Source organism: Pinus tabuliformis, chromosome 7 (genome assembly GCF_031772625.1).
Source record: "Pinus tabuliformis cultivar Carrire ecotype Pingquan chromosome 7, CPIR1, whole genome shotgun sequence".
NCBI classification, from domain to species: Eukaryota; Viridiplantae; Streptophyta; class Pinopsida; order Pinales; family Pinaceae; genus Pinus; species Pinus tabuliformis.
Window position 1 is genome coordinate 880588258 of NC_142293.1, and position 24031 is coordinate 880612288.

Genomic DNA, 24031 nt, shown 5'->3' on the forward strand with positions numbered 1-24031 from the left:
CATGAATTGTGATTATGATGATAAAGACGATAGTGGTTACAATGACAATGATGATGATGGCAATGATTATGATGATGACGATGCTAATGACGTTGGCGAATCTTCCCAATTTTAGATGTTGTCATTGTCATAATCATAAGCATTATCTTTGGTTTCATGATCATCATTTTCATCTAGGTCATCATCAAAAACAATAATGGCATGAATGATGATGATGCATGATTACAACAATGTCGATAGAAATTACATTAATGATGATGATGGGGATGATAAAAATGACAATGACGATGATAATGGTGGTGATGATGATGATCATCGATCATCTGTCAAAAATAGAGTTGTTATTTCTCTTACGTATATCAATGTGTCCTAAACAACCCTTTTCTAACACTGATCACATTTTTTGGGTTGATGATATTTCTTACAACATCTACAATTATGAACAATTGCAAACAATGTCCATAATGATGATGATGATGATGTCATGAATGGTGATTATGATGATAATGTAATGATGGTAATAACAATGAAAAGGATGATGGTGATGATGATGACAATGATTATGATAATGAGAATGACCTTACAATCTTATGGATTCGTGAACAATTACTAGTTTCAATACCATCTTCTGGATAAGTATTACTATCATACTTTTTAAATTTTTTGTCTCTCTTGAGGTATCTTACTATAATGGTGTTGTCAACACTAGAAAGATATCTTGTTGTAATGGTGGTTCTAATGTTAGCACTAGCAAAGTTTAGTAGGGAGGATGCTACTACAAGAGGAATTCCTTCTAAGTGACTATGGCATTCAAAATGAGGCTTTATGGGCTGCTTGTTAACACATGTTCTCATGCTCATATAAAATTAATGTGAAAAGTTGCTTTAATTGGTTCCCATGCATAATTGATATTGATAATGGGGTGGTATAAAATTGTAATGGGCATATCCATTAGTTAGTTATGATGGGTCAACAACATTGAAACCATCCAAGTGACATTTCACCTTGGAACAATCGTCGCTCGTGCGAAAACACGAAGTTTATGTAAATGAAAGTTGTGATTGTAGTGGAATTAAAACCATCGAGAAATATCAAAGAAGACGCTGCCTACCAGTTTTGAAAGACACCCAAGGCATTGAACAACTATTTGCGTTAGGATGTAGTGAGGGAATCGAAGGAAATTTGGCAGCCCTAAGTTGCCATTACTATTGCCAATCACACATTCAATAGTAACCATAAAAGGTAGCCACATATAAACAGAACCTCGAGGTGTTGACAGTCAGAATCTATTGTAATAGCTTTGACGTATATATAGTTTTGTGTTTAGATGAGAATGAAGTGGGCTTCATCCAGGGTTCGGCTCAATCCTTGTCCATTCCATGCAGTGGTGTTTAATTCGCCAAGCAAGAGAATATTACGTGAGTGTTCAGAGTTAAATCAACAGAAATCAAGGACGTGTGATTGTCAAATTATTGCTCCTCCCTTATGATTGAGCGCTTGATGCGATGGTCATTATCCTTGGGTGATACTTTTATTCCCCATTTTCTATTGAAAAAGTAGCGTTTTTCTGTTCGATTATGATAGGATTGGATGAACGCTGGTTTGGGTCGATGTAGACCCATGTTTTTTTGTGGTGATCTTCAAATGTCTTGAGGATAAGAAAAAAATCCTTGACCAAGGTCCATGGTTTTGGGGATGAGTTGGTCTTCTAGTGAAGCCATGGTTTCCCAACTTCAATCCTCTCACTATGTTGCCGATGACTACTCTAGTATGGGTAAGATTCCCAGTTTTCCCATTCACTTTACCCATCTAGATCTCTTAGAAAAAGTGGGCAATTTCTTAACACAGGGTTCAAAATTATTACAATAATATACTCATTAATCACTAAATATGTCATTTGTAGGAATTGCAGTTAGGTGGGGAGGATAACACTCCTATCCATTTTTAAAGCTACACCCAATTAATAAGTTCTCCATGTGCCACAATAAATGCAATTTTTATGACTATAGTGACACATCCCTCGAGATTTCCTTCCACACCAACACTTTTATCCATGAACTAAAGAGTGACTATTTCATTATTATATTATACATACATGTTAATATAAGCATTAAAATTTGTATTCCTTTGTAAAAAATGCTAGTCCAAGAGATACATTTGATCACCTTGTCTTGTATCCAATAGCCAATGTTGACCCCTATATCCTTAGATCTAGAGTGAAGGTTTCATTTCTAATGTTGTGTTTGAGCTTAAATTCTAATTAAATATTTCGGTTAGCCAAGGTCATTACTTAACTTAATGGCTTTGCAATATACAATGTATCATATTTTTTTAAAGTTCAATTGGTGAGATATGTCTGGGGATTGAACTTTCGATCACTTGGATACACAAGGGCTTGCCAACATGCTTTTTTCCAATTGTGCTACTACCCTAAGAAAATATACAATGTATCATATTAACATCCACTTAAACCAAATTGACTTTTGGGACACATGTCTCTTTGATGATGAAGGGAATCCAATTATGTGATGTCAAAGACATTCCCTCACAAACACTCACAAAGACCCTACACTTTTTAGGGCTCGAACCTAGGTTGTCTGTTATGAAACCAACTCACAAAAAGATAGAAAAGATAGATCAACAACTTAGAAATCAGCCTCTTCGAGGGGGCAACCTCCTTTACATTACACAAAAGAACAATTATTGGATGATACAAATGACAAAGCCTCATTTCTATATATAGGAGTCTAAGGGGTCACAATATAATCAAAGTCAACATAACAATAATAATATAAGGGCACAAAAATAACAATAGTGGGCTTCTATGGGGCACAACAATAACAGTAAGGGCCACAATGACACTAGTAATGGGGGAATCACTAGTGTTATAGGGACCTAACATTGTCTATATGGAAACACTGTATAGTTTTGAATTTATTTATTGTAGATTTGTACATAGATGGATATTCCTTTCTTTGCATTTATCTTTTAGACTTCTTGCTTTCACCAATTGATTTAGAGCTTATGGAGTCTCAAGTAGCACCAATCCAATTGCTTCTATTGGATTGAATAACATGATTTCTCTTTTGAAATCCATAATATCTCATTCACATGCTTCCTATTTCTCCCATAAGACTTTAGCACAGACTCCATGATCATGTTTGTGTCCCTCTTAATAACGCACTCCTTGGAAGGGGCCATAAAATCTTTTATTAGGACTAAACTTGGATGTCTCTTCTTTCTTGCCCTTTGATTCTTCATTCAATCATACCACCCATCAACTTGTTATTTTTCCATTTTTCTTATAATGACCTTTGTTGTTGGGAAGGTGCCTTTCAAGTATTTTGTCTTTGCATATAGATACACATAAAGTATCATTATTTTAATCTAATGGACGTGGTTGTTAAAATCACCAATATTTAATTAAATATGCATTTTTATACCTTTGCTCAAGTCCCCAATATATTTATGTTGGCTTTTGAAAGATCATCTCATCCCAAAATAAGTAGGGGGGATTCAATATTCAAATCCGGCAGAGTGGGGTTGAAGAAATGGATATTGAAGATGGATTCAATTATAGAAACTATCTTTTGAAAAAAGGTTAGTTTTGCCCCAAAAAGAAAGCCCCTCCTTTGAGACCTTGCCACAACTTCCATAGTTGTGAAATTTTACAATAATAGAACCTCTAGAGTAGAGGTTTACCATATGGTCGTCGATGACATCAGTACAACAGGTCAAAATATGTTGTTAAGGAACAAGTTGTACATAATGAGGAAATCAAAGGATTAGGATGTGGCATCCTTCCTCATGACAATCTCTCAACTAAGAGGCCATCTGTAAGGACTTGGGGAACCAATCATTGATTCTGAAGTAGCCATCTGTATACTAAATGCATTGCCACCATAATGGAGCAACTTTGCAACAAGCATCTACTCCAAGAAGGATTCAACTCCCTTTGATAAGTTGTGGGTGCAATGCATATTGGAAGAATCAAGGATCAAGGTCAAGGATGATATTGGATCAGATGGGCAATCTCAAGCCTTTCTAGCCCGAGTTAAGAAGTTGAAGAAGGGAAAGTTTGGCAAAGCCAAGAAGAAAGACATATCCAAAGCGCAATGTTTTGGATGTAACGAATTTGGACACTCTAGGAGGGACTTTCCAAACTAGCATAACAATAAGATAAAGGAAAGGAATGAAGCTCATGTGGCCGAAGCAATGGGAGAACCTGAGAAGAAGGCAAAGAAGGAAGAAGTGAAGGATATTTACTACTAAAGAAGGTTCACTGACTGTCCGGCTCTCTGTGAAGTTTAATATTTATTTTAGGATAATATGTTTTGTTTAACATCTTAGAAAGAAGCATATGATAGTAGCATGTATAGAATTTACATGATTAAGTTTCTTTGTAGAGATCATCTAGATAGATGGATAGATAAACCATTTTTCATATTGACCATCCAAGCATTATCTAACATTATATTAGAAGATATCATCCTGCTTAGTTGAATAATCATGATTCAGGAAAGACCATCGTTTTTTGAAGGTCTTTGGAAAAATCATCATGGCAAGGTTAAGTAGACATTCCATGTAATGTGGAACCAATACTAGTAAAGGGATGAAAGAATGCAATGGTTAGGATGTAGGCTCTTTGCGAGATATATGAATATCTAAATGATTGGATGAAAGCATAGGAATGCATGTTGGATCTAAAACTCTAGATAAGATTCTTGTGTATAGAATCTTGTGAAAGAAAGTTGGTCATAAAATATGCTTATGTATATGGATATATGATGCTTGAAAGGAATATGATTTGGCTTACTTAAGGATGTATAAATAATTTAAGACTTTCTCTAAAATATATGTATAACGATGATTAACATCTAGTCTAGTCCCTAGAAGAAAAATTGTAACTTGGTAATAAAGTTCGATCCTTCGGCACTTTGATGCATGAAGGAAGATTCATGTGGAGATGGATCATGAGGATGTTGATGGAATGAGAAGGTTATCATAACGAGGCAAGTCTAATTTTCATTATTGTTGGTTATTTGGTTAACATATTATTTTTCTACCTGGAAGAATGTCGCAGGAATATATGATGGCAGTTGAGGCAAGTGCAATTGTATGGATGAAGAATATTGAGGGAAGCTCAATATTTGGTACTGGAAAGCTGTAAGTTCAAGAAATGTTAATTTGGAAAGGGATGGTAGAAGTATGATAAGATAACCTGAAGGTTAAAGAATATCACATTTATAAGGAAGCCATGGTCAAGCTTCAAGTTTGGGAAAGCTCAATGCAATGCCTTCATGTTGAATATGAAAGTGATAAGCAAGAAAGGTACCCTGAAACTTGTCACAAGATTGAAGAGAGAAGGTGGCTCCATGATATCTTGAAAGAAAGAAAGCTCGATGATGTAGAGGAAAGAGGGAGCCAGAAAACTATGAAGAACTGGTAGCTAATACTCTTATGAAGGCAAATTGTAAGGCTTGTGATGATGACTTCTCAAATAAAAGGGAAGTCTAGATCTCCTCTATTTTGTAGAGGGGGTTATTCTCAAGATTAAAGGAGAATAGGGATGTTGTCTTTGGTTGAGAGGGAGTGATGTGGGACATCACTTGTACATTATCCTCTTCAAGTGATGAAGAGAGAATGGCAGAGAATTGGATAAGAATTTGCGGTTTCCTTGATGATATTACATTCAAGAAAGGAAAGGGACCAACACTGTTTGAGGATGTGATAAGTATCCAAGTGAAGAGTGGTCGAAGAGGACTGATATTCTTTGAGGACTCAATATTCGAGATCCAAGATAAGAATAGTCCTAATAGGACATATCTTATAGACATCCAGATGGGGTATGTGCCTTGTAGAGGTAGTGCGGTATCACACATAAAGCCTCCCAACATAATGCTCTTGATTAAAGAAGAGATTGTCTAGTTAGGCCTAAGAGACAATGCTGGTCATGATGATGATGCTTACAATATGGCTTATCAATCCGACTCTTTTTGTGATAACTCTTCAATTTGAGATATGATGTTGTACTGAGTGTACAATTATGAATACCTCCCTAGTTAAGAGGGATTATTGAAAATGTAACTAGTTTCAGTCTTCAAAATTGTTGTACTCATTTCAATATGTATCCTATGTAACAAACAAGAAAAGAAAAGAAAATATATTATTATTAAAGCATGGGTTTCATGCTCATTATTGATTGTGTTTTAGGTAAAGCATGTTCTTCATGCTTATAGGGTTTTTTAGGTCTTAGGATTTACTGTCTCGAGTCAAAGGAGTCAACATCATGTTTATAAGACCCTTATGGGAAAAAATATATTTGTAAAAATAATTATTTTTGAGTTTAGAAAATCCTGGAAGCTCCTAAAGTACAAGTCGACCCTGGGAAAATCAAGTCGGCCTAAAGGAGAGAATTGGACCCCTTGAGAAGGATATAAAAGGAAGCAATTCAACCTCATTTGGAAAAACTCACTCAACAAGTTCAATCTACAAGAAAGAGTTCGATCTATAGCTGGGAAGAGCAGGAAAAGAAGAGTGAAGGCCAAGAAAGCACAAGAAGGACATAAATATTTTGTTTTGGGCTCTATCTCTCTCACACGTGCGAAATTCTAGGGTTTCTGGGCTGCAGGAAGAAGTGAAGTTATAGGTCTGAGTTGTAGGAAGATGAAGTGCAACATCTTGTAACTAGAAGGAAGGATACTTGATCTAGAACTCATAAGGAGTTGTCTTGCTATTAGGAAGGTCCCAAGAGGAGGCTGCTCTAGGGTTTCCTTGGAAGCTTTAAGGTCGAAATTGTAGGGTCGAAGTTGCAGGTTGGGTAGCAGTATTGAAGCTGGCAGGTCAAAGTTGCAGTGTCTAACATTTTGGTGTAGAATCAAGGAAGGATTTAAGGAAGGGATGACTTGGTACTAGGAGAAGGATTGGTCTAGGGTTTGGGTCTTTGTATATCATTTGAAGCATATTTTAAGAAGAAAGCCAATATATGTGTCTATTGTTGTTATTATTGTTCTTGACATTGTTTGATGAATAAATCTAACTAAAGAACACAAAGAAGATAAATAAGATTCACAAGCAAATATCAAGTTAAAGGAAAATAAGTACAATAAGCTGCCATTATCGATTTTCTAACAATTTCATCCTGGACTTCTCGTGGGAAGGCGGGGGGGGGGGGGTAGTTGCATTGAAGAGGTAAACAACAATTAGGGCTTGCAACTGAGCACAGGGTTTGCCAAAAGGGCCTTAACCATCAGAGCCACGTCTCGACCACATCCATTGTTGAGGCACGGTGATAATGAGGCGAGTGAACCTAATTGGTGAAGTCTCGAAAGACAAAAGGATTTTAGGGGATTGAAAACCAAAGTGAGGCCAATGCACAATGTACAAAATGAAGGATTTTAGGGATAAAGGTGGAAGGTAAACCAAAGGCTAAAGGAGTTGCAAAGGAATGGTAAAACCAAGACACAATGTGAGGAAGATTGTCGTAGGCAGGAGGAGGACAAGGCTACCTCACCCCTAGATAACACGTTGAACCTTCCCGAAAGAATCCTAAACCAAGCAAACCAAAGTAATATAAAGTAGCTGACCCAGTGGAAAAAATTAAGAGCAAAGACAATACTAGTATACTTGTTGGAGTTGAGCTCCCATAAACCTAGAAGAGTTTAAGTGCAGGTACTCCCACCAGTGGGTATGCGGGCCACATGCAACCTTGCCAATACTTGGAAAATGTAGATAGTCTAGCTCATGAAATGGAGTGAAGGATGGAAGGCCAAACCAACATGGAAGAACAACTTGGACCTTCCACGTTGCTTAAGGAACTACTATAGAAGCCGCAGAGGAAATATCCCATAGATAACCCGACAACATGACATTGACACCAAATATCATCAATTTGACCCCAACAATTGTAGGAAATTGAGGAAGTTTCAAAGATTTCCAAATTAAAACAGTGCATTATCATTAAATGTGGGCGACACTATCCCTCTCTTTAATGTTTGGGGTGACAACGGAATAACAAATCCGCTCAGTAACCTAACACACATCTCAACACCCCATCAAATTTTTATTTATTTTTATATAATTTATTATTATATTTAAATTTTTAATCCCCTATCCTTATCACTAATGTAAGTAATTCATAAGAGAGTACCAATAATCATATTAATCCATAAGAGATAAGATATCCCTACAAGAACTTAAGATTACCGCCTCGCTTGCCCGGATGGTCACATAAAGAGTGGCCCTGTCCCCACAAACCAAAAAACTCCTCAAAAACAACATAATTTCCCCACCCCACACTAACGTCTTTCAAGGGAAATGGCAAAAGTTGAAAAGCTACTTAAGGCGATGCAAATATTTTGAAATAAAGAGAAGAGTATCCCCACCTTCGAATGCCTATAATACTAGATCAGTGAGTGCTGCGATCCGATGTAGTGTAGGGTTTAGTAGTTCTGCATGAGGGTTCAGGAAGATTCAAGGGGTTTATCTCGAGATTTAAGCCTCCGACCGGATCAGTAGAGAGACTGTAAAATTGAGGTGCAATGGTTGTGTCTTCTTCACCTTCGACAGATTTCTCTTTCGAAGCCCAAGAATTAAGTTCACTGTTATTGAATGCTTCCTCATCATCGTCTGATATTTTGAATTCATGCCGGGTCGTGGAATCCTTCATCGATAGGCACAGCTGGGATCAGACCAGGCATTTTTACATAACATGCTTCCCCGTTTTGCTCCGCAAGATCTCCGGCTTCGAGGAGGTCTTACAGCCGTCTGGCATTGGTGGATGGATCGCGCAGACCTCTGAGCATTCCGCGAATGCGGTCATAAATCTTCTCTCGCCGTCTGGAGCTTTGTTTTTGTCAATCTTTGCCGCAGACGAGGAAAATGTGGTTCGCTATGTGTTTCCATCCGAGCGCCTTCCGGCGTGGATTCGTCACATGCTTCAGTCGAAGAGGGGTTTGTATATCTTATCTGAAGTCTGCCCTGCTTTATTTAAAGACCGATTGAAGGAGGACGGCCATGGAGGAGGATTTCAGGTGCAGTTGAATGCATTTGAGTATTTTATGTTTTGGTTTGCTTATTACGCTGTATGCAAAGATAATGATATTATGCATCGTTCGGATTCGGATGAAATGAAATTGGGGTTTAAGAAGGCTTCCCGGTCTCGTTTCGAGAAATGGGCGTCTTCTCTGCATAGTTTGCACGGTAGCCATGACAATGGAAGGCCTGTGAAGTTCAATTCTAGCCCTTATTTGCATCTTCTGAATTTGTATCTACACAAATTTGTTCCTATATCTGATTTTTGTGCTCCCAGTGTGTCTGTACATCATTTTTTCGAGGAGAATCCATCGATATTTTCTCGCGCCGAGTTTGTTGTTCATACCTTTGTACAGTTTTGGTTAGTGAATGGATTTTTCGCCCTTACCTTCACGGGTTTGCCAGTCTTTTGGTATTTTGTTACCTGTTAATAATCGATTTCATAGGTATGGTCTCCCCAGTGTAGAAATCACAGAGGCTGTGAAAACACTGGTCAATTATGTAAGCAGTACTTTGTGTTGTCCTCAAGAAGAGTTGAATTCTGGATGGAGAGCTGCATCACAAATGGATACCTTGAGATTGAGGTCATTTTCCTTGCCACGGAGTAGTTTGGTTGTGCCTGCTACATGGTCCCTTCTGTTACAGAGGCCTTTGTACGTGTTTATATTACGAGCTTTCAGTTATTGGCCAGTAGGTGCTTGTTTGAAGAAGGCTACACACATTATTGATCTATGGTTGGATTATTTACAGCCTTGGAATATTGGTGAAGAAGGCGAAATGATGCCCGCTCTTGAAGAGGATCAATATTTGGAGGCAGAGAATAAGATGCTTAGGGATAGGGATCAACGATTGTCTCCACTTTCAGGTAGCTTGCTTTAAAAGCAAAAGACTGGTACTGATTCTGTGGGATCATTAGTAAAAAGGAGCACGAAAGAAAGTTGTTATAGATATAATGATCATTGGAAAAACTATGTTCTGGCTAATTATCCTTTTTGTAGCTCTCTTGTTGTTCAGTTTCTTGTATTTGCCCACAAGTTCATGCACATCAATACCAAGGCAGTTCTTCAGATGACTCACAAGGTGCATTACTCTTTCCTTTATTCTATTATGTCTTATTGATAATAGCAAGGAATAGATGAATAAACTTTGACACTTCAAGCAAGACCCCATGTTTATTTAAAGCAAGATCCAATGGTTGATTAAATGTACTTATTTCAAGGTAGGATCAACAATTAGGATTATTATACCTAGGTTTTGTATCTAGAAAATTCAGACATGAGGAATTTACTTTTGGAAGTGTGAAAATCAATTAGTTGGAACTTCCTCTTGCATGGGAATAATCACGTAGCAGGAAAGGAGAAAAAGTGTTGTCCAAATCCGAATGTAGATTGCTGCCTTTTAAATATTGAATTTGCCTTGTTGTCAGTGCTATATTAACAGAAAAATTCAACATTAACAACAAATGATCCATTCCTGATAGATTAAGTTATGAGCAGTCTTCATGCATGTAAATGTAGGCTTGAATTTGATATAATTGTTTATTAGTTTAACAGACAAAAAATGTCCTTGGTTTATTTTATAGGCGTTTAAACTATCTTTCTTATTTTGCACTCAAATGCTTTGTATGTGAAAATTACGTCGTGTTATTGAAACTTAATTTGGTTGTTAATTCAACAAACAAATAATTGTCTGTGGTTTAAATTAGAGACATTTAGATTAGCGTCTATTTTTTGGATCTCAAATGCTTTGTGTCTGAAAAATACCTATCCAACTTATTATTTTATGTTGACAAATTCATTGTAGTTTAAATAGTTGTAGACAAGATTTCCAATCAAATAGCTAAGCACACCATCTATTTACAGTTTTTTGTGGAGGGTCATTTCCATAAATTATCATGTCTATTGCTCGAGAAACAATGGGTAAATTCAGCCTGATGTCATTGCACTGAAGTTACTTCTATTTGATAATTCAGCGAGCAATTTATATGCTTCATGTTTTGGACGAGTTCTGCAAAGAAGGATTGAGTTTTGCATTTTACATCTGATAGGTACTTCGCTAACTTTGTATAATGGGCATAGATATTGAATGGATATGGACAAACTTGTGATCCCAACCCAAACCTGGTTTGACTATGCAATTTTGAAGAAAATGTTTTTTGGTATATTCTTATGCACTGTCAAGGGTTCTCAACACAAATTGGGAGTGATCATGTTTGCTGTCTTTATAGTATAATTGGGCTAGGAGGCTCATTTTACAGCCCAGTGTGAACGTGATGTGTAAGTATGTCTGTGCTCAACTTGGACTCTAGAGTTGACATGTGTCCCTCTTAAAATAAAAATAAAATATTCTATAAATAGAAAAGTAATGTTGGCTATAATAAAAAGGAAAAAAAGAATATGCTATACATGTTTAATTAGTTATCCATTTGACCTATAATATAATTTCATGTAAAGTAATTAGAAGTAAAAAAAATTATGCGAGTAAGATGTTTAAACCTTATACTTTTCAAAAAATAAGTTAACACTTTATATAAATAAATTACTTGAAGATCTGTATTAATAACTTGTGTGAATATCAACTTATGTGAATCCGTGCTTAAGATGGATCCATGCTGGTAAATCATAATGCTTTTCTGACCAAAAAATGTCCTGAATGTGTGTAGTAAGACTTGAAGATCTATATCAATAACTTATGTGAATATCAACTTATGTGAATCCGTGCTTAAGATGGATCCATGCTGGTAAATCATAATGATTTTCTGACCAAAAAATGTCCTGAATGTGTGTAGTAAGTCTGTTGCTTTCAAAGAAAATTGAAGTCCTAAGTTTCTCAAATCTTTCCCTATAACTGTTTGGATAATGTTGATATGCCAATAGTCGGCATTCGTAATCCATTCTCAAGTCACATAAGAAGTGAGTGCAACTCAATGTTACTTAGGTGGATCATGGTTGGGTGGGCAGTGGTCTTGCCTGAAATCTTGCGTTTCCTGCCAAGTTTGATGATTGTTTTTTAATGTCTTATTGAAAATGTTCCTAGATTTCAATATTTCACTGTTTTAGCTTGATCTTCTAACAAGTTCACTTCTTTGATAACGGTAGCAGTTGGTGGTTATTATTTCTAATTTGTTTCTTTTATCCAGATAGAAACAATACTTGAAATCCAATTTACATTCATGCATTTTCGTTGTATATTCATGATCACTTTAATTTTCAACAGGTTTGGTATTTGGCTGAGATTTATGTCAGTTTATATTGGAGTTCATAGTACATGTATAATTTTGTTTGTTAATGTATTTTATGACAAGTATATCAAATGGGATTCAAAAGGGTGGACTGTGGTTATTCACAGTTGAATTTCCATGCGTATTTCATTGTATCATTAGAACTGAGATATGTAATGGCAATAACATCTTTTTCTGAACGTGTCCTTTGCAGTGTTACCTCTATTCTTTGCTTTTCCAGAAAACCGGTTTTATAATTTGTTAAAGTCTGTTGTATTCTAATGTAATATTTTGTTTTCATCTGTAGGTATTAAGTGTTTTGGTATCTTCAAAAGAGCTACTGTGTCTTATTCGAAGCATAGATTCGACATACAATGATGTGAAGTCAGGAAGTGCGCCATGCTGTTTTGACAGTTTGCATAAGGTTGTGCCTGCCATCCGAGAGCAGCTACAGGTCTTCCCTCTATGACCTATACAGTGTTCTCACGTAGGCTACCTTATCCAATGCACCATTTTTAAAAAGGTTTTGTTTGGAAAATGCCTCATTATATTAAGATGTTTCTTTGTGACTACTACAGGACTAGGAGGGTGATTTATCAAATTTTGAGAAAGGCAGTGAAATTACTCACTCTCCTTCACAAAAAGAAACACCGATGTTGCAACTTTTCAGCACCAGTGATAGTGGAGGCCATCAAATGCTAAAGGTAAGTTTTGTGAATAGTTTCTCTTTATCTCTTTCTTTTTGCAAGACTCATTTGGTTGATGGATAGGTTTATAATTTATTCTGCCCGTACATCAAAATTGGAACCTTACAAAGATAATTCCTTACAAACATTAATTCAACAAAATTTTTATTTATGCCATTATAAGGAGGTAACTGCATCAGTAATTGTTTATATTAATTTTCCCAGAGAAAGATGTTCCCTTAACTTGCCCACATATTAACTGTTCCAAGTGAGGAAGTTGGTACATTGTCATAGTGATGGAATCCCCCTTTCTCCCTCCTTTCCCTGCATTTTTTTTTCTGGGTGAGGAATGGAATTGACTTCTAGTTGAAATACCAGCTGGTAACTGGTCAGAACTACTTGGGAATAGATCCTGTAACCTCCCTGGGTATTATGCCTTCTGTAGAAAGGGTTGGGCAAACTGAGCTATACTATTGTGCTAAGTTGGGCAAACTGAGCTATACTATTGTGCTAGGGTTGGGAAAACTGAGCTATACTATTGTGCTAAGTTGGGCAAACTGAGCTATACTATTGTGCTAAGTGTTCATTACATATGTACAAACATGAAATCAATCACTATCTTTATTGGGATTTTCTATAACTAAAATGGAAATGAATTCTATAAATCTTCCATACAAAAGGTTAGAATGACTTTAAAGCTCAGGTAGCTGGACATTATTTTATTCAAGAGGAGAGCTGTGTTGGAGTAGATTATTCCTCAATTTTTTGACCACACTGCAGAGCTCATCTTCAGGGTATAATTGAAGTTTGATTAAATTTGGGCTTGATAAGAACATACTTTTAAAAAATTGATTTCTGATTAATCTTAGCTAGATAATAACCTAGTTGTGATTTAATTTTGCTAGTTGGAAAATAATCTGCCATGGTCTGGATCTTCAACTTGTCCTGACGATGAACCACACTTGTTGGTTTGGAACGCATCGACAAATGATTTATGATGTGATTTATGCCGAAAAATCTTCTCAATAATTGAGTTTTTAAACTTTATAGATGATTTTTATTTTTTATTTTTGGGAGGGGGTGGGGAGGTAATTTAAAGGCCTTTTATTAACTGTTGATGATCACATATGATCCAACCTTCTGTATGCCTCTGGTCTGCCACTAGGGAAACCGGACCATTGGAAATACAGGAGGTCTGATGTCCAAAAATATACATTTTAAAAAAATATACTGAGTTCTAAAAAAGCCTACAGTGCCTTGGCTTAACAGCCACAAAATATAACACATAATCCTACTATAATAGTAAAGATAGAAAACATAAATTTTCATGAGGAGACTAGGAGGTGGAAACCTCCACATCTATGGGTGCTTGATCACCTGGACTGTCTAGATGAGTTGGGCCTTTGCCATGAAGTAAGACTGCTTTTATCCTTGTCAAATGCTTGTCCATGGCTTTAAATTCCAACTACATCATGTTCATCATCATCAGAATTTTGTTTTTAGTGTCATTTTTGGAAAGGAGTACCCTTCCCTGCAGCTGTCTAGTTGTAATGGGACTGGTACATCTACTCTTGATAGATGACCTTTCAGCAATGAAGCAGTGATACCTCTCAAATTTCCATTGCCATTTTCCCACCCTCAAATGCTAGTTCCAACTCACACGGCAATTGATGAGCTTTCGGGGTTATGTATGCCCTGAGGAGGCCCTGCTGCAGATAGAATCCACCTCAGAAGTGCGTGCCCCGGCCAACTGAGGAGTAAGGACTTGACGAGAGGAAGAAAATAAAGAGACCTGAGTAGGAGCTGATCCCAAGAGGAGGGTAGCCCAAGATGGTCTGGTCCCTCTCTCACACCACACCTCGACAAAGCCTCACACCACCATAAACAAAACCAGAAAAACCATAAAGCAGCAAGGAATAACAGAGGATGCCCTGGATTCAACATAATCAGATAGAAATTGCCATTCATGAATAACATTTACCATCATGAAACAACACAATGTGCCTTTGCAAAGCTTCCCAAATCTGAACTGAGACCTTGCAAAGATTGCTTTTCTCATGCAAGGAGTTTGGTGGAGAGTAAAAGCATCATCTGAGATAATGAAGGGACGTACAACTGTGTACACATTCTCATGAAGTGGTGTGGTGGGCACATCTACCTTGCTGGGGGTTAGATGAAGTTAATTTGATGTAAAGCATCAAAGAGGAAACATGACATCAATGACTAGTTAAATGTGTTGTTTAGAAATTAGACAAGGTTAGAGAAGGTTATATTGAAATTTCACATTGGGTTGGCCTATACTTCTACCCCTTTTTTGGTTTCTTCTCTTTTTTCAGCTTTTATTTGTTTACGCAGAGGAGAATTTGCATGTTTGCAAAATGATGCTTTCAGAAACATCTTCATCCATCTGACAAATCTATAATTTCTCCATAAGTATACAAAAATGGTGAGGAGTGCAGAGTTCCTAAACTACTGGTCTGTCTGATCTTCTGCTGTTAAAACTTAAAGTTAGCTCTAAGAGTCTAAACAAAACAATTTGATAGTTAATTTTGTATGAATTGAAACTTCTGTGTCTACCTTAGATAAAATTTTACTTTGAAGCACATCGTTGTAGATTATACAACCTTTAGGCATACATATTTTCTTGATTATCTCTTCTATTTTTTGCCTCACACCAGATACTTCTAATTGATTTATTCCAAAGTGTGTTTCCATCAATAGTATCAATAGATTTTCGTATAGGGGACCTTGCTAAAAAGATCTTGCATTCTGTCCCTCATACCTTATTTAAGAAATGCCACCCATTTCCAATGGAGTAGAGGCCACTTGTTTTCATTTTTATCTCTCCAAAGGATGTTTCTAATGATGCTCTCTAGATATTGTATAATTGTAGCAGGGGCCATTAGAATGTTGCTTTGATAGAGGGATATCTGATAACATTGGCCAGTGTCCAGTGTCTTGCCGTATGTTTCAAACTTGACAGGTAAATAGGATAGGCCAATGGGATTGCTAACTTCATCAGTGTTGATGAGGTAGGGATGTAAAGATTTCCCTATCTCTTCTATTTAAGAAAAGCCCCATCTCTTGTCCGTCATGCCCATGGGGGAAGTTCAGTTTAGGTTTCAGCTTATTGTATAATACCAGTGTCCAGTCACTTGCCTTATGCTTCAAACTTGACAGATAAATAGGATGGGCCAATGGGATTGCTAACTTCGTCAGTGTTGATATAAGGTAGAGGCGTGAAGGTTGCCCCTGATAGAGGATATTACAAGTAGAGGAAGGTTCTCAACATGGCATTACTAAGTGATTGCATCCATCTAGAATTTGAAGAATTATATATTTTTGCTTGTCTCTGCATTAGATATGTCTACTAAATGCTTCCAGTTAATGGGGCATTGATTTGAGCATTCAATATATTTTTATTCTTTATCAGAGTATTCTTTTGTTGTATTTGTATTTTTCAATTTATGCCTTACGGCGTTTCCTTTGCAACATCTGGTGCAAATGCTAGTATATCTTACCTCATTTTATGGTTAACATTGTATAACAAAAACATGCGTTGTGTTATGTAATTAATACTAACATGTAATATTGATTTTTTTTGTTAGAATGCTATAGGTAATGATTGCCAAGACGATGATCCAAATTATGTTCAACATATATCAGGAGATGATGAGGATGAGGATGACGATGATGGTGGTGAAGGAGGAGATGATGATGATAGTTGCGGTGTTGGTGATGATGTGGATCAAAGTAATGAGGATGGTCAAGATGATCATGAGGATGATCTTGGTGGTGGTAGCTAGGCATGCACATGCATTGTTTTTTATGAAGAAATTATTGTGTAGAATGACATTGTTATGTTTAGATGGGTGTTGTGAATTTACCCTATATCAATAAGACATTTTGATTTTGCAATCATACGATGAGTTTGATTTATGTATGTTGTTAATTTATCGTAGAATAACGATATTCATGAAATATTTTGATTTGTTAATCATATTTGAATTTTACTTGTTTTGATTAAAAATAATACTGATTTTATTAGTATTATGTTGCTATTTTATACATGTTTTGAAAATTGTTAATGAAACATTGTTATTTTTTTGGATGGATCTTGTCAATTTCTCTTAAATTTCTTTACAAATGATTTTGAATTGTGATATCTGCTTTAATGATATTTAGAAACTATCATATATTTCACTATGAATCTATAAAGGGGGTCATATATGTAAAGAAAAATATACTCTATATAAGAAGTCAAATGCGGATGTAACCATGGATGCAAAATTGAAAGTAAAATTGGATGTTAAACTAGGAATTAATACAAAATGCAAACAATTGACATACAAAGTGTTTTAAATTAGAAGTGAAAAATTGTGCAATAGTTGACACAAAGAAGGGAACAAAACATGGCATACAAAAGGATATCAAATTGCGCAATAACAAGAACACATAAATGGGCACCAAATTAGATGCAAAAAAAGACAACAACTAGATGTAAAATAAGATGCAAAGTTGAGCATTAAAAAGAAGAAAAAAATGTTACAAATTAATATGCCAAATGATGATGCAAATAATGGTGTAAATTTGGGATGCAAACTTGGGTGCAAAAAATGAAAAAAAAAAAAAGATGTAAGAAAGACATAAAACAAGATGCAAAATGGGGCTGAAAAAAGGTGAAACCAAGGATGCCATATTGGATGTAAAAAATGATTCCTAATCACATGCAAATTTAGGCTCGAACTCAGACACAAAATTATATGCAAATGTGGACACAAAATGAGGCAAAAAAGATGCAAATTTGGATGGTGAAAACGATGTAAAACTAGACACCAAAAAAATGCAAAATTGGATGAAAAAGTCGGTGTAAATAATGGTGCAACATTGGACACAAGTAGACACAAAAAATGGTGCAAAAAGGGGCATAAAATAGCTTAAAGTTGGATGCAAAACTTGGTGCAAAAACAAATACAAAAGTAGACGTAAAAAATGGCTCTAAATTGAATGTACCATTAGACACAAAATAAGATGCAAAGGTGGACACAACACATGACTCAACATAAGATGCAAATATAAATGCAAATTTGGATGCTCAAAATGATGTAACATTAGATGCAAGAGATGGTGTTAAAAATGATGAAAAATTGGATGAAACAAATGACGCAAAATATGGTGCAAAATGAGATGGGAAAAATGGAGACAAATCAAACGTAAATGTGGATGTAAAAAATGGTCCAAAAAAAGATGCAAAAATGGGCACAAAAATGGATGCAAAATTTGGTGCTAAATCAAATTCAACACATGGTGCAAAGATAGGCACCAAAGTTGGTGCAAAAATAGAAGCAAAAACTAGTGTAAGACTAGATACAAAACCTGGCGTAAGACTAGATGCAAAAACTGACACAAAATGGATGCATAAAAAGACGTTAAATTGGATTCAAAATACAGTGTAAACTTGATGCAAATGATGGTGCAAAAATGGAAGCAAAGAATGACACAAAATAGGAAGAAAAAGAGAATGAAAAATAGATGCAAAAAATGACACAAAACTAGAAGCAAAACCTGTCATAAAATAAGATGCAAATCTTGGTTCAAAATTTGACGCAAAAAATGATGCATAGTTTGGTGTAAAAAATGATGCAAAATATAGCGTGAAAAAGGATGCAAAATCAGGTGCAAAAAAGGACGCTTTAAAAATTGTACAATAGAGCCAGATTTAGCGCCAGGTTGCTCATCACAATTACAAAAAAAATGCACTAAAATCTGGCGCTAAATCTGGCGCAAATCGCTGGTTTTGTTGTAGTGGTGAATGCAGGACAGGTAAAATGGCTGGTCAATTCAAGTAAGAATTTTGTTCTTCTTATGATTAAGCCCAAGGTTGGTGTGAATCATGAGTCATTTGACAATTGTGATCCAAAACTTAAATCAAATCTGTATGATGTAGTTGATGCATATCATGAGATGTTTCAGGAGCCAACAGGTTTGCCTCCTAAGAGGGAGATTCAGCATGATATCCATTTGCATCCAGATTGTCCTCTTCCAAACATAGGCATGTACCGCATGTCTATTATGGAGAATGCTGAAATAAAGAAGCAAATCAAGGACTTGTTGGACAAGCATTTCATAAGGCTAAGTACTTCGCCATGTGGGTCACTGATTGTATTGATTCCAAAGAAAGATGGCACTTGGCGTATGTGTGTTGATTTCAGGGCCTTGAACAAGATAACGGTAAAGAATCGTTACCCACTCCCAAGGATAGATGATTTGCTAGACCAGCTGAAAGATGCTCGATATTTCACTAAGCTAGACTTGCGCAGTGGATATCATCAAGTAAGAATTGAAGAAAGTGACATTTGGAAGACATCCTTTAAAACCAAACAAGGACTCTTTGAGTGGCTTGTGATGCCGTTTGGTTTGTGCAATGCACCTGCAACTTTCATGCGGGTAATGGATGATGTCTTGCGTCCTTTTCTTGATGATTTCGTTATTGTCTACTTAGATGACATCTTAATTTTCAGCAAGTCTAGAGAAGATCATGTCATGCATGTTAGAAAAGTACTTGATGTTTTGACGAAGAATCAGTTATTTCTTAAAATGTCAAAGTGTGAATTTGGAAAGACTTCCTTGGTTTATTTGGGACACATAGTAGGAGGAGGTGATTTGAGAATTGATCCTGCTAAGATTGAGGCTATTGTGAAGTGGCCTACTCCCAAATCCATAACAGAGGTAAGAAGTTTTTTGGGTGCAGCTCAATATTGGAGGAAGTTTATCTCTAACTTCTCTTCTATAGCAGCTCCTATGCATACAGTGACAAGCGTGAAGCATGATTTCCAATGGGGAGGCAAGCAGCAAAAAGCTTTCGAATCTTTGAAAGAGAAGATTAGTTCAGCTCCAGTCCTTGCATTACCATTTGAGACAACCATTTGAGATACAAACTAATGCTAGTGATTATGCTATGGGTGCAGTTCTTCTACAGCATGGTAAGCCTATTTCTTTTCATTCTGAAAGTTTTAATGGCGTTGTTGTAAATTATCCTACATATGATAAGGAGTTGTATGCGTTGGTACAAAGCATCAAAAAGTGGAAACACTATTTGATGGGCAAAGAAACTGTTATACATACCGACCATCAGCCCTTACAGTACTTGCAATCACAAAGCAAGTTACAACAGTCACGACACTTCAGATGGATGGGCTTCTTGCAACAGTTCCATTTGGTAATAAGGTACAAGAAAGGTACTTTGAATAAGGTTGCTGATATGCTTTCAAGGCCTATTATTGGTGTTGTTACTTTACTTAAGAATGATTCCATTGTACATGATAGTTACATAGAACAATATGCATCTGATGATGACTTTAAAGATGTGTATGCTAACTTGAGTAAAGGAAATCATGTAGAGGAAAATGACTATCACATGCATAGCAATTCGCTGTTTCATTTGGGCAAGTTGTGTATACCACAGGGGGAGAGAATAAATGTCATAAGAGAAGCTCATTCTTCTCTTATTGCTGGCCATTTTGGTGTGAGCAAAACAGTTGCACATCTACAGAGGTATTGCTATTGGCCTTGCATGGTAGATTCTATTTCAAGGTTCATAAGAGGTTGTTCATTATGTGCTACAAGCAAGCCTAGCAATAGGAAGCTTAGTTTGTATACTCCTTTGCCGGTACCTTCTAGACCATGGGAGAGCATCTCTATGGATTTTGTAGGAGGTTTGCCAAAATCTAGAAAGCAGCATGATTATTTATATGTAGTAGTTGATCGTTTCAGCAAAATGTGTATACTTATGCCTTGTAAGAAAACTATAACTGCTGAACAAACTGTTGAATTATTTTTTCATCATGTATGGATTCACTTTGGTTTTCCTACTTCCATTATTAGTGACAGGGATTCCAGATTTGTGGGGAATTTTTGGTCCAACCTATGGGAGATGATGGACACAAATTTGAAGAAAAGCACTGCTTTCCATCCGCAAACAGATGGACAAACCAAAGTTGTGAACAGAACCATTGTGCACCTCTTGAGAGGTTATTGTAGCAAGCATCCCAAGCTTTGGGATGAACATTTTCACTACATACAGCATGCTTACAATCGTGCCAAGCACTCTTCCACAAACACCTCACTGTTTGAAGCTTATTTTGGTTACTTTCCAAAATCACCTCTTGATTTCATTCTTGAGAAAGATGTTGCCATTGAGGGACATAGTGACATTGACAAAGCTCATTCATTCATTGAAAGAATTCAGCAAATACATCAGCAAATTCAAGCACAGCTTGAGAAGAGTCAAGGCAAATACAAGGAAAGACACGACACGCATAGAGTCGATCACAAGTTTCAAGAAGGAGATGAGGTATGGCTGTACATTAGTAAGGAAAGGATGCAAGAAGAATGTAAAAAGTTGAAGCCTATTCATTATGGTCCATTCAAAATCCTCAAGAAGGTTGGAAATAATGCTTTTCAATTAGATTTGCCTTCCTACATGCAAATGCATTCTATTGTCAATGTGGAGAACTTACGTTTGTATGAACCTCCTTTGATTGCTAATGATGAAAGTGTTGTTCAGCTGCCATCTATAGAAGATTTCTCGCCAGAATTCTTAGATGAGCTGAAAGAAGATACAATCCTTGACAGAAGGACACACACTTCGAGAAGGGGCAGTGTAGATTATGTTCGGTTTGGTTTCAAAGGCATCAAACCGAACAAGGCAAAGTGGATGGAGGTGGACAGAGTGAGGGAGCTGTACCATCACCTCTTTAACAGGTAGTTGAAGGCTTTTGGGGTCCAAAAGCTTCCCAATGGGGAGGCGTGATCAGGTGCTCATGTCCTAAGTGTCGTAAAATGCTCAAAAGTTAAAGTGCTTAGAACTAGTTCAAAGTTGAATTACTATAACGTGCTCGTCTTCCCGATTCCGGCACCACAAATGGTTTGAAAAACAGTCGTCGTATGAGGAAGTTATGGCAAAAAGAAGAATTTGTCCATAACATTAGAAATTTTAATTTTTCAAAAAAAAATTAAAAAGGAATATTCCGCCTGGCACGAAATCCGAGGCAACCACCAAACATTAAATGTAATTGTAGTTAAGTTGGCGTAATTTTGGTAGGAGCGCTAAATTTGGTGGACCCGCCATAATTGGCAGAGCTATCTGGAGTAAACTAAAGTTAGCTGGAGTTTTTCTAGGGAAAAACTGGAGAAACTTTAAATGGCCATAACTTTGGCTAGGAAAGTCGGTTTTGGACAAATTTTTATTTTATTTTGGGTATTTTCGACCTTCTGAAGCCATTGGTGCGGGTCTTACAGCCATCTAAGGTCATTTGTAGAGGTTTTGGAGCCGTGAAAGTTCTAGGAGCCACCAAGGCCCAGTTTTGTGAAGACTGTATAGGGTTGCAGGTATCCATTGGAGGTGATCCAATAGTAAATCCTGAAGGATTCAAGTGTTCTGAATCCATTTTTACAATCTATTTCTCCTGTAGATTCTTCTATTCATCTATATTTTCAATTTGAGCATTTAATAAAAACAAGGACAAGCCCAGTTGGGAGCTTTGGACCCATCAGACGTAGCCCTGGAGGGGGTGAACTGCTTTATCAACTTCTTTTGCATTTGTGGTTGATTTATTTTGCAGATCAAATTCATTTTAATGTGTTAAAAAGTAAAACGAAATAACTCTGCTATGCTTAAATGGGTTAGGAACAGCTGAAAATTTCATGTGTTTTCTTTCTGCAAGACATGGAAATCTTTTAAACATGTTTAATTCTGAATTGAATACCTTGCAAACAAATTTCAAGTAGTTTCAAATTCAGATCACGTCATCTCGTTGCTTTGGTTATCGAGGCACAAAATAAACAGGTCAAGTCACATTTTGATCGGTTGGTCTCCCCTCCTACGTTCTCTAAGGGTGATTTGGTCTTACTATACAACCAGGCTAATGATAAGCTGGGGACAGGAAAGTTTGAACCCATGTGGCATGGGTCCTACATTGTGAAACGTGTTTTGCAAAAAGGGGCCTATGAGCATATTTATTATGAAGGAAATCCTCTGGACAAGCCTTGAAATGGGCTTTACCTCATGAAGTACTATGCTTAGTTCATCTTGCATGGTTACTTGTGTACATTAGTGTGTTATTCATTTCTGTTGAGTGTGGTTTGGTGTGTTAGTTTACAAACAACTTTCCTATTACTATGTTTTCCTTGCTTTGCATATGTCTATGAATCCCCACATAGGTTTTGTTGATGGTACTTGCCATAGTACTCGAAACCTATCATCGACGACATGGGCTATTTATGACCCTAATGGTGAGTTGATTTATTTTCAAGGTATTTGTTAGGTCGCACAACTAACAACATTGTTGAATACAGTGTGGTCATCGAATTGTTTTCAGAAGCCATGGCTCTCCACATTCGAGAGTTGTTTCTTAACCTAGATTCACAACTTGTTGTCCTTTAACTAAATGGGAAATATTCTGTCAGAAACCCTCAAATATTGAGAATGTATCTCTGTATTCGTCTACTAGAAAGGCATTTTGATTACATTACATATCATCATATTCCTAGATGCATGAATACATTGACAGGTGCATTAGCTAATTATGTGTTGGATAGACATTTAAGAAACATGTGAAACGATAACACAAATCATTTCTACCATAGTAAGCAAGAAATACAACATATATATATAGATATATATATATATATATATATATATATATATATATATATATATATATATATATATATATATATATATATATATATATATATATATATATATATATATATATATATATATATATATATATATATATATATATATGGTGATAATGTTTGATACATTACAACCCCAAAAAATAATATATGTATCCAAAATAACATCGATGGCTCGGAGGCCTCATATATCCGCGACACAGAGGCCTCAAAAAATGTAAACGCTGGAACTAGGAACTAATCAGCATGGTCATCATGATAGCATGACACAGCTCATGCAACATGAATCAACAACCAACAGATCCGATCTGATACCCCCACTATATGTCTCTAGTACTGGTGAGGAATGTATCCCACCTGATGTTGGCTTGTAAGGGCCTGACCTAGGTTT

At 36.4% G+C, this 24031-nt stretch overlaps 1 protein-coding gene across 1 annotated transcript; it reads left to right on the forward strand.

Moving 5' to 3' along the window:
• The first annotated feature begins 8540 nt into the window (after window positions 1-8540).
• Window positions 8541-9912, forward strand: LOC149250420 (uncharacterized). Its single transcript, XM_089453643.1, has 2 exons — window positions 8541-9394; window positions 9480-9912. Exons 1-2 carry the CDS (start codon window positions 8541-8543, stop codon window positions 9910-9912), a joined length of 1287 nt encoding a protein of 428 aa, XP_089309769.1.
• The last annotated feature ends 14119 nt before the right edge of the window (window positions 9913-24031 follow it).

Bases quoted from the DNA above. Each gene is read 5' to 3' on its own strand.
- LOC149250420 (XM_089453643.1), top strand. From the start codon at position 8,541: ATGGTTGTGTCTTCTTCACCTTCGACAGATTTCTCTTTCGAAGCCCAA. The intron at 9,395-9,479 runs GTTAGTGAATGG...TCGATTTCATAG, and splicing joins CATACCTTTGTACAGTTTTG to GTATGGTCTCCCCAGTGTAG.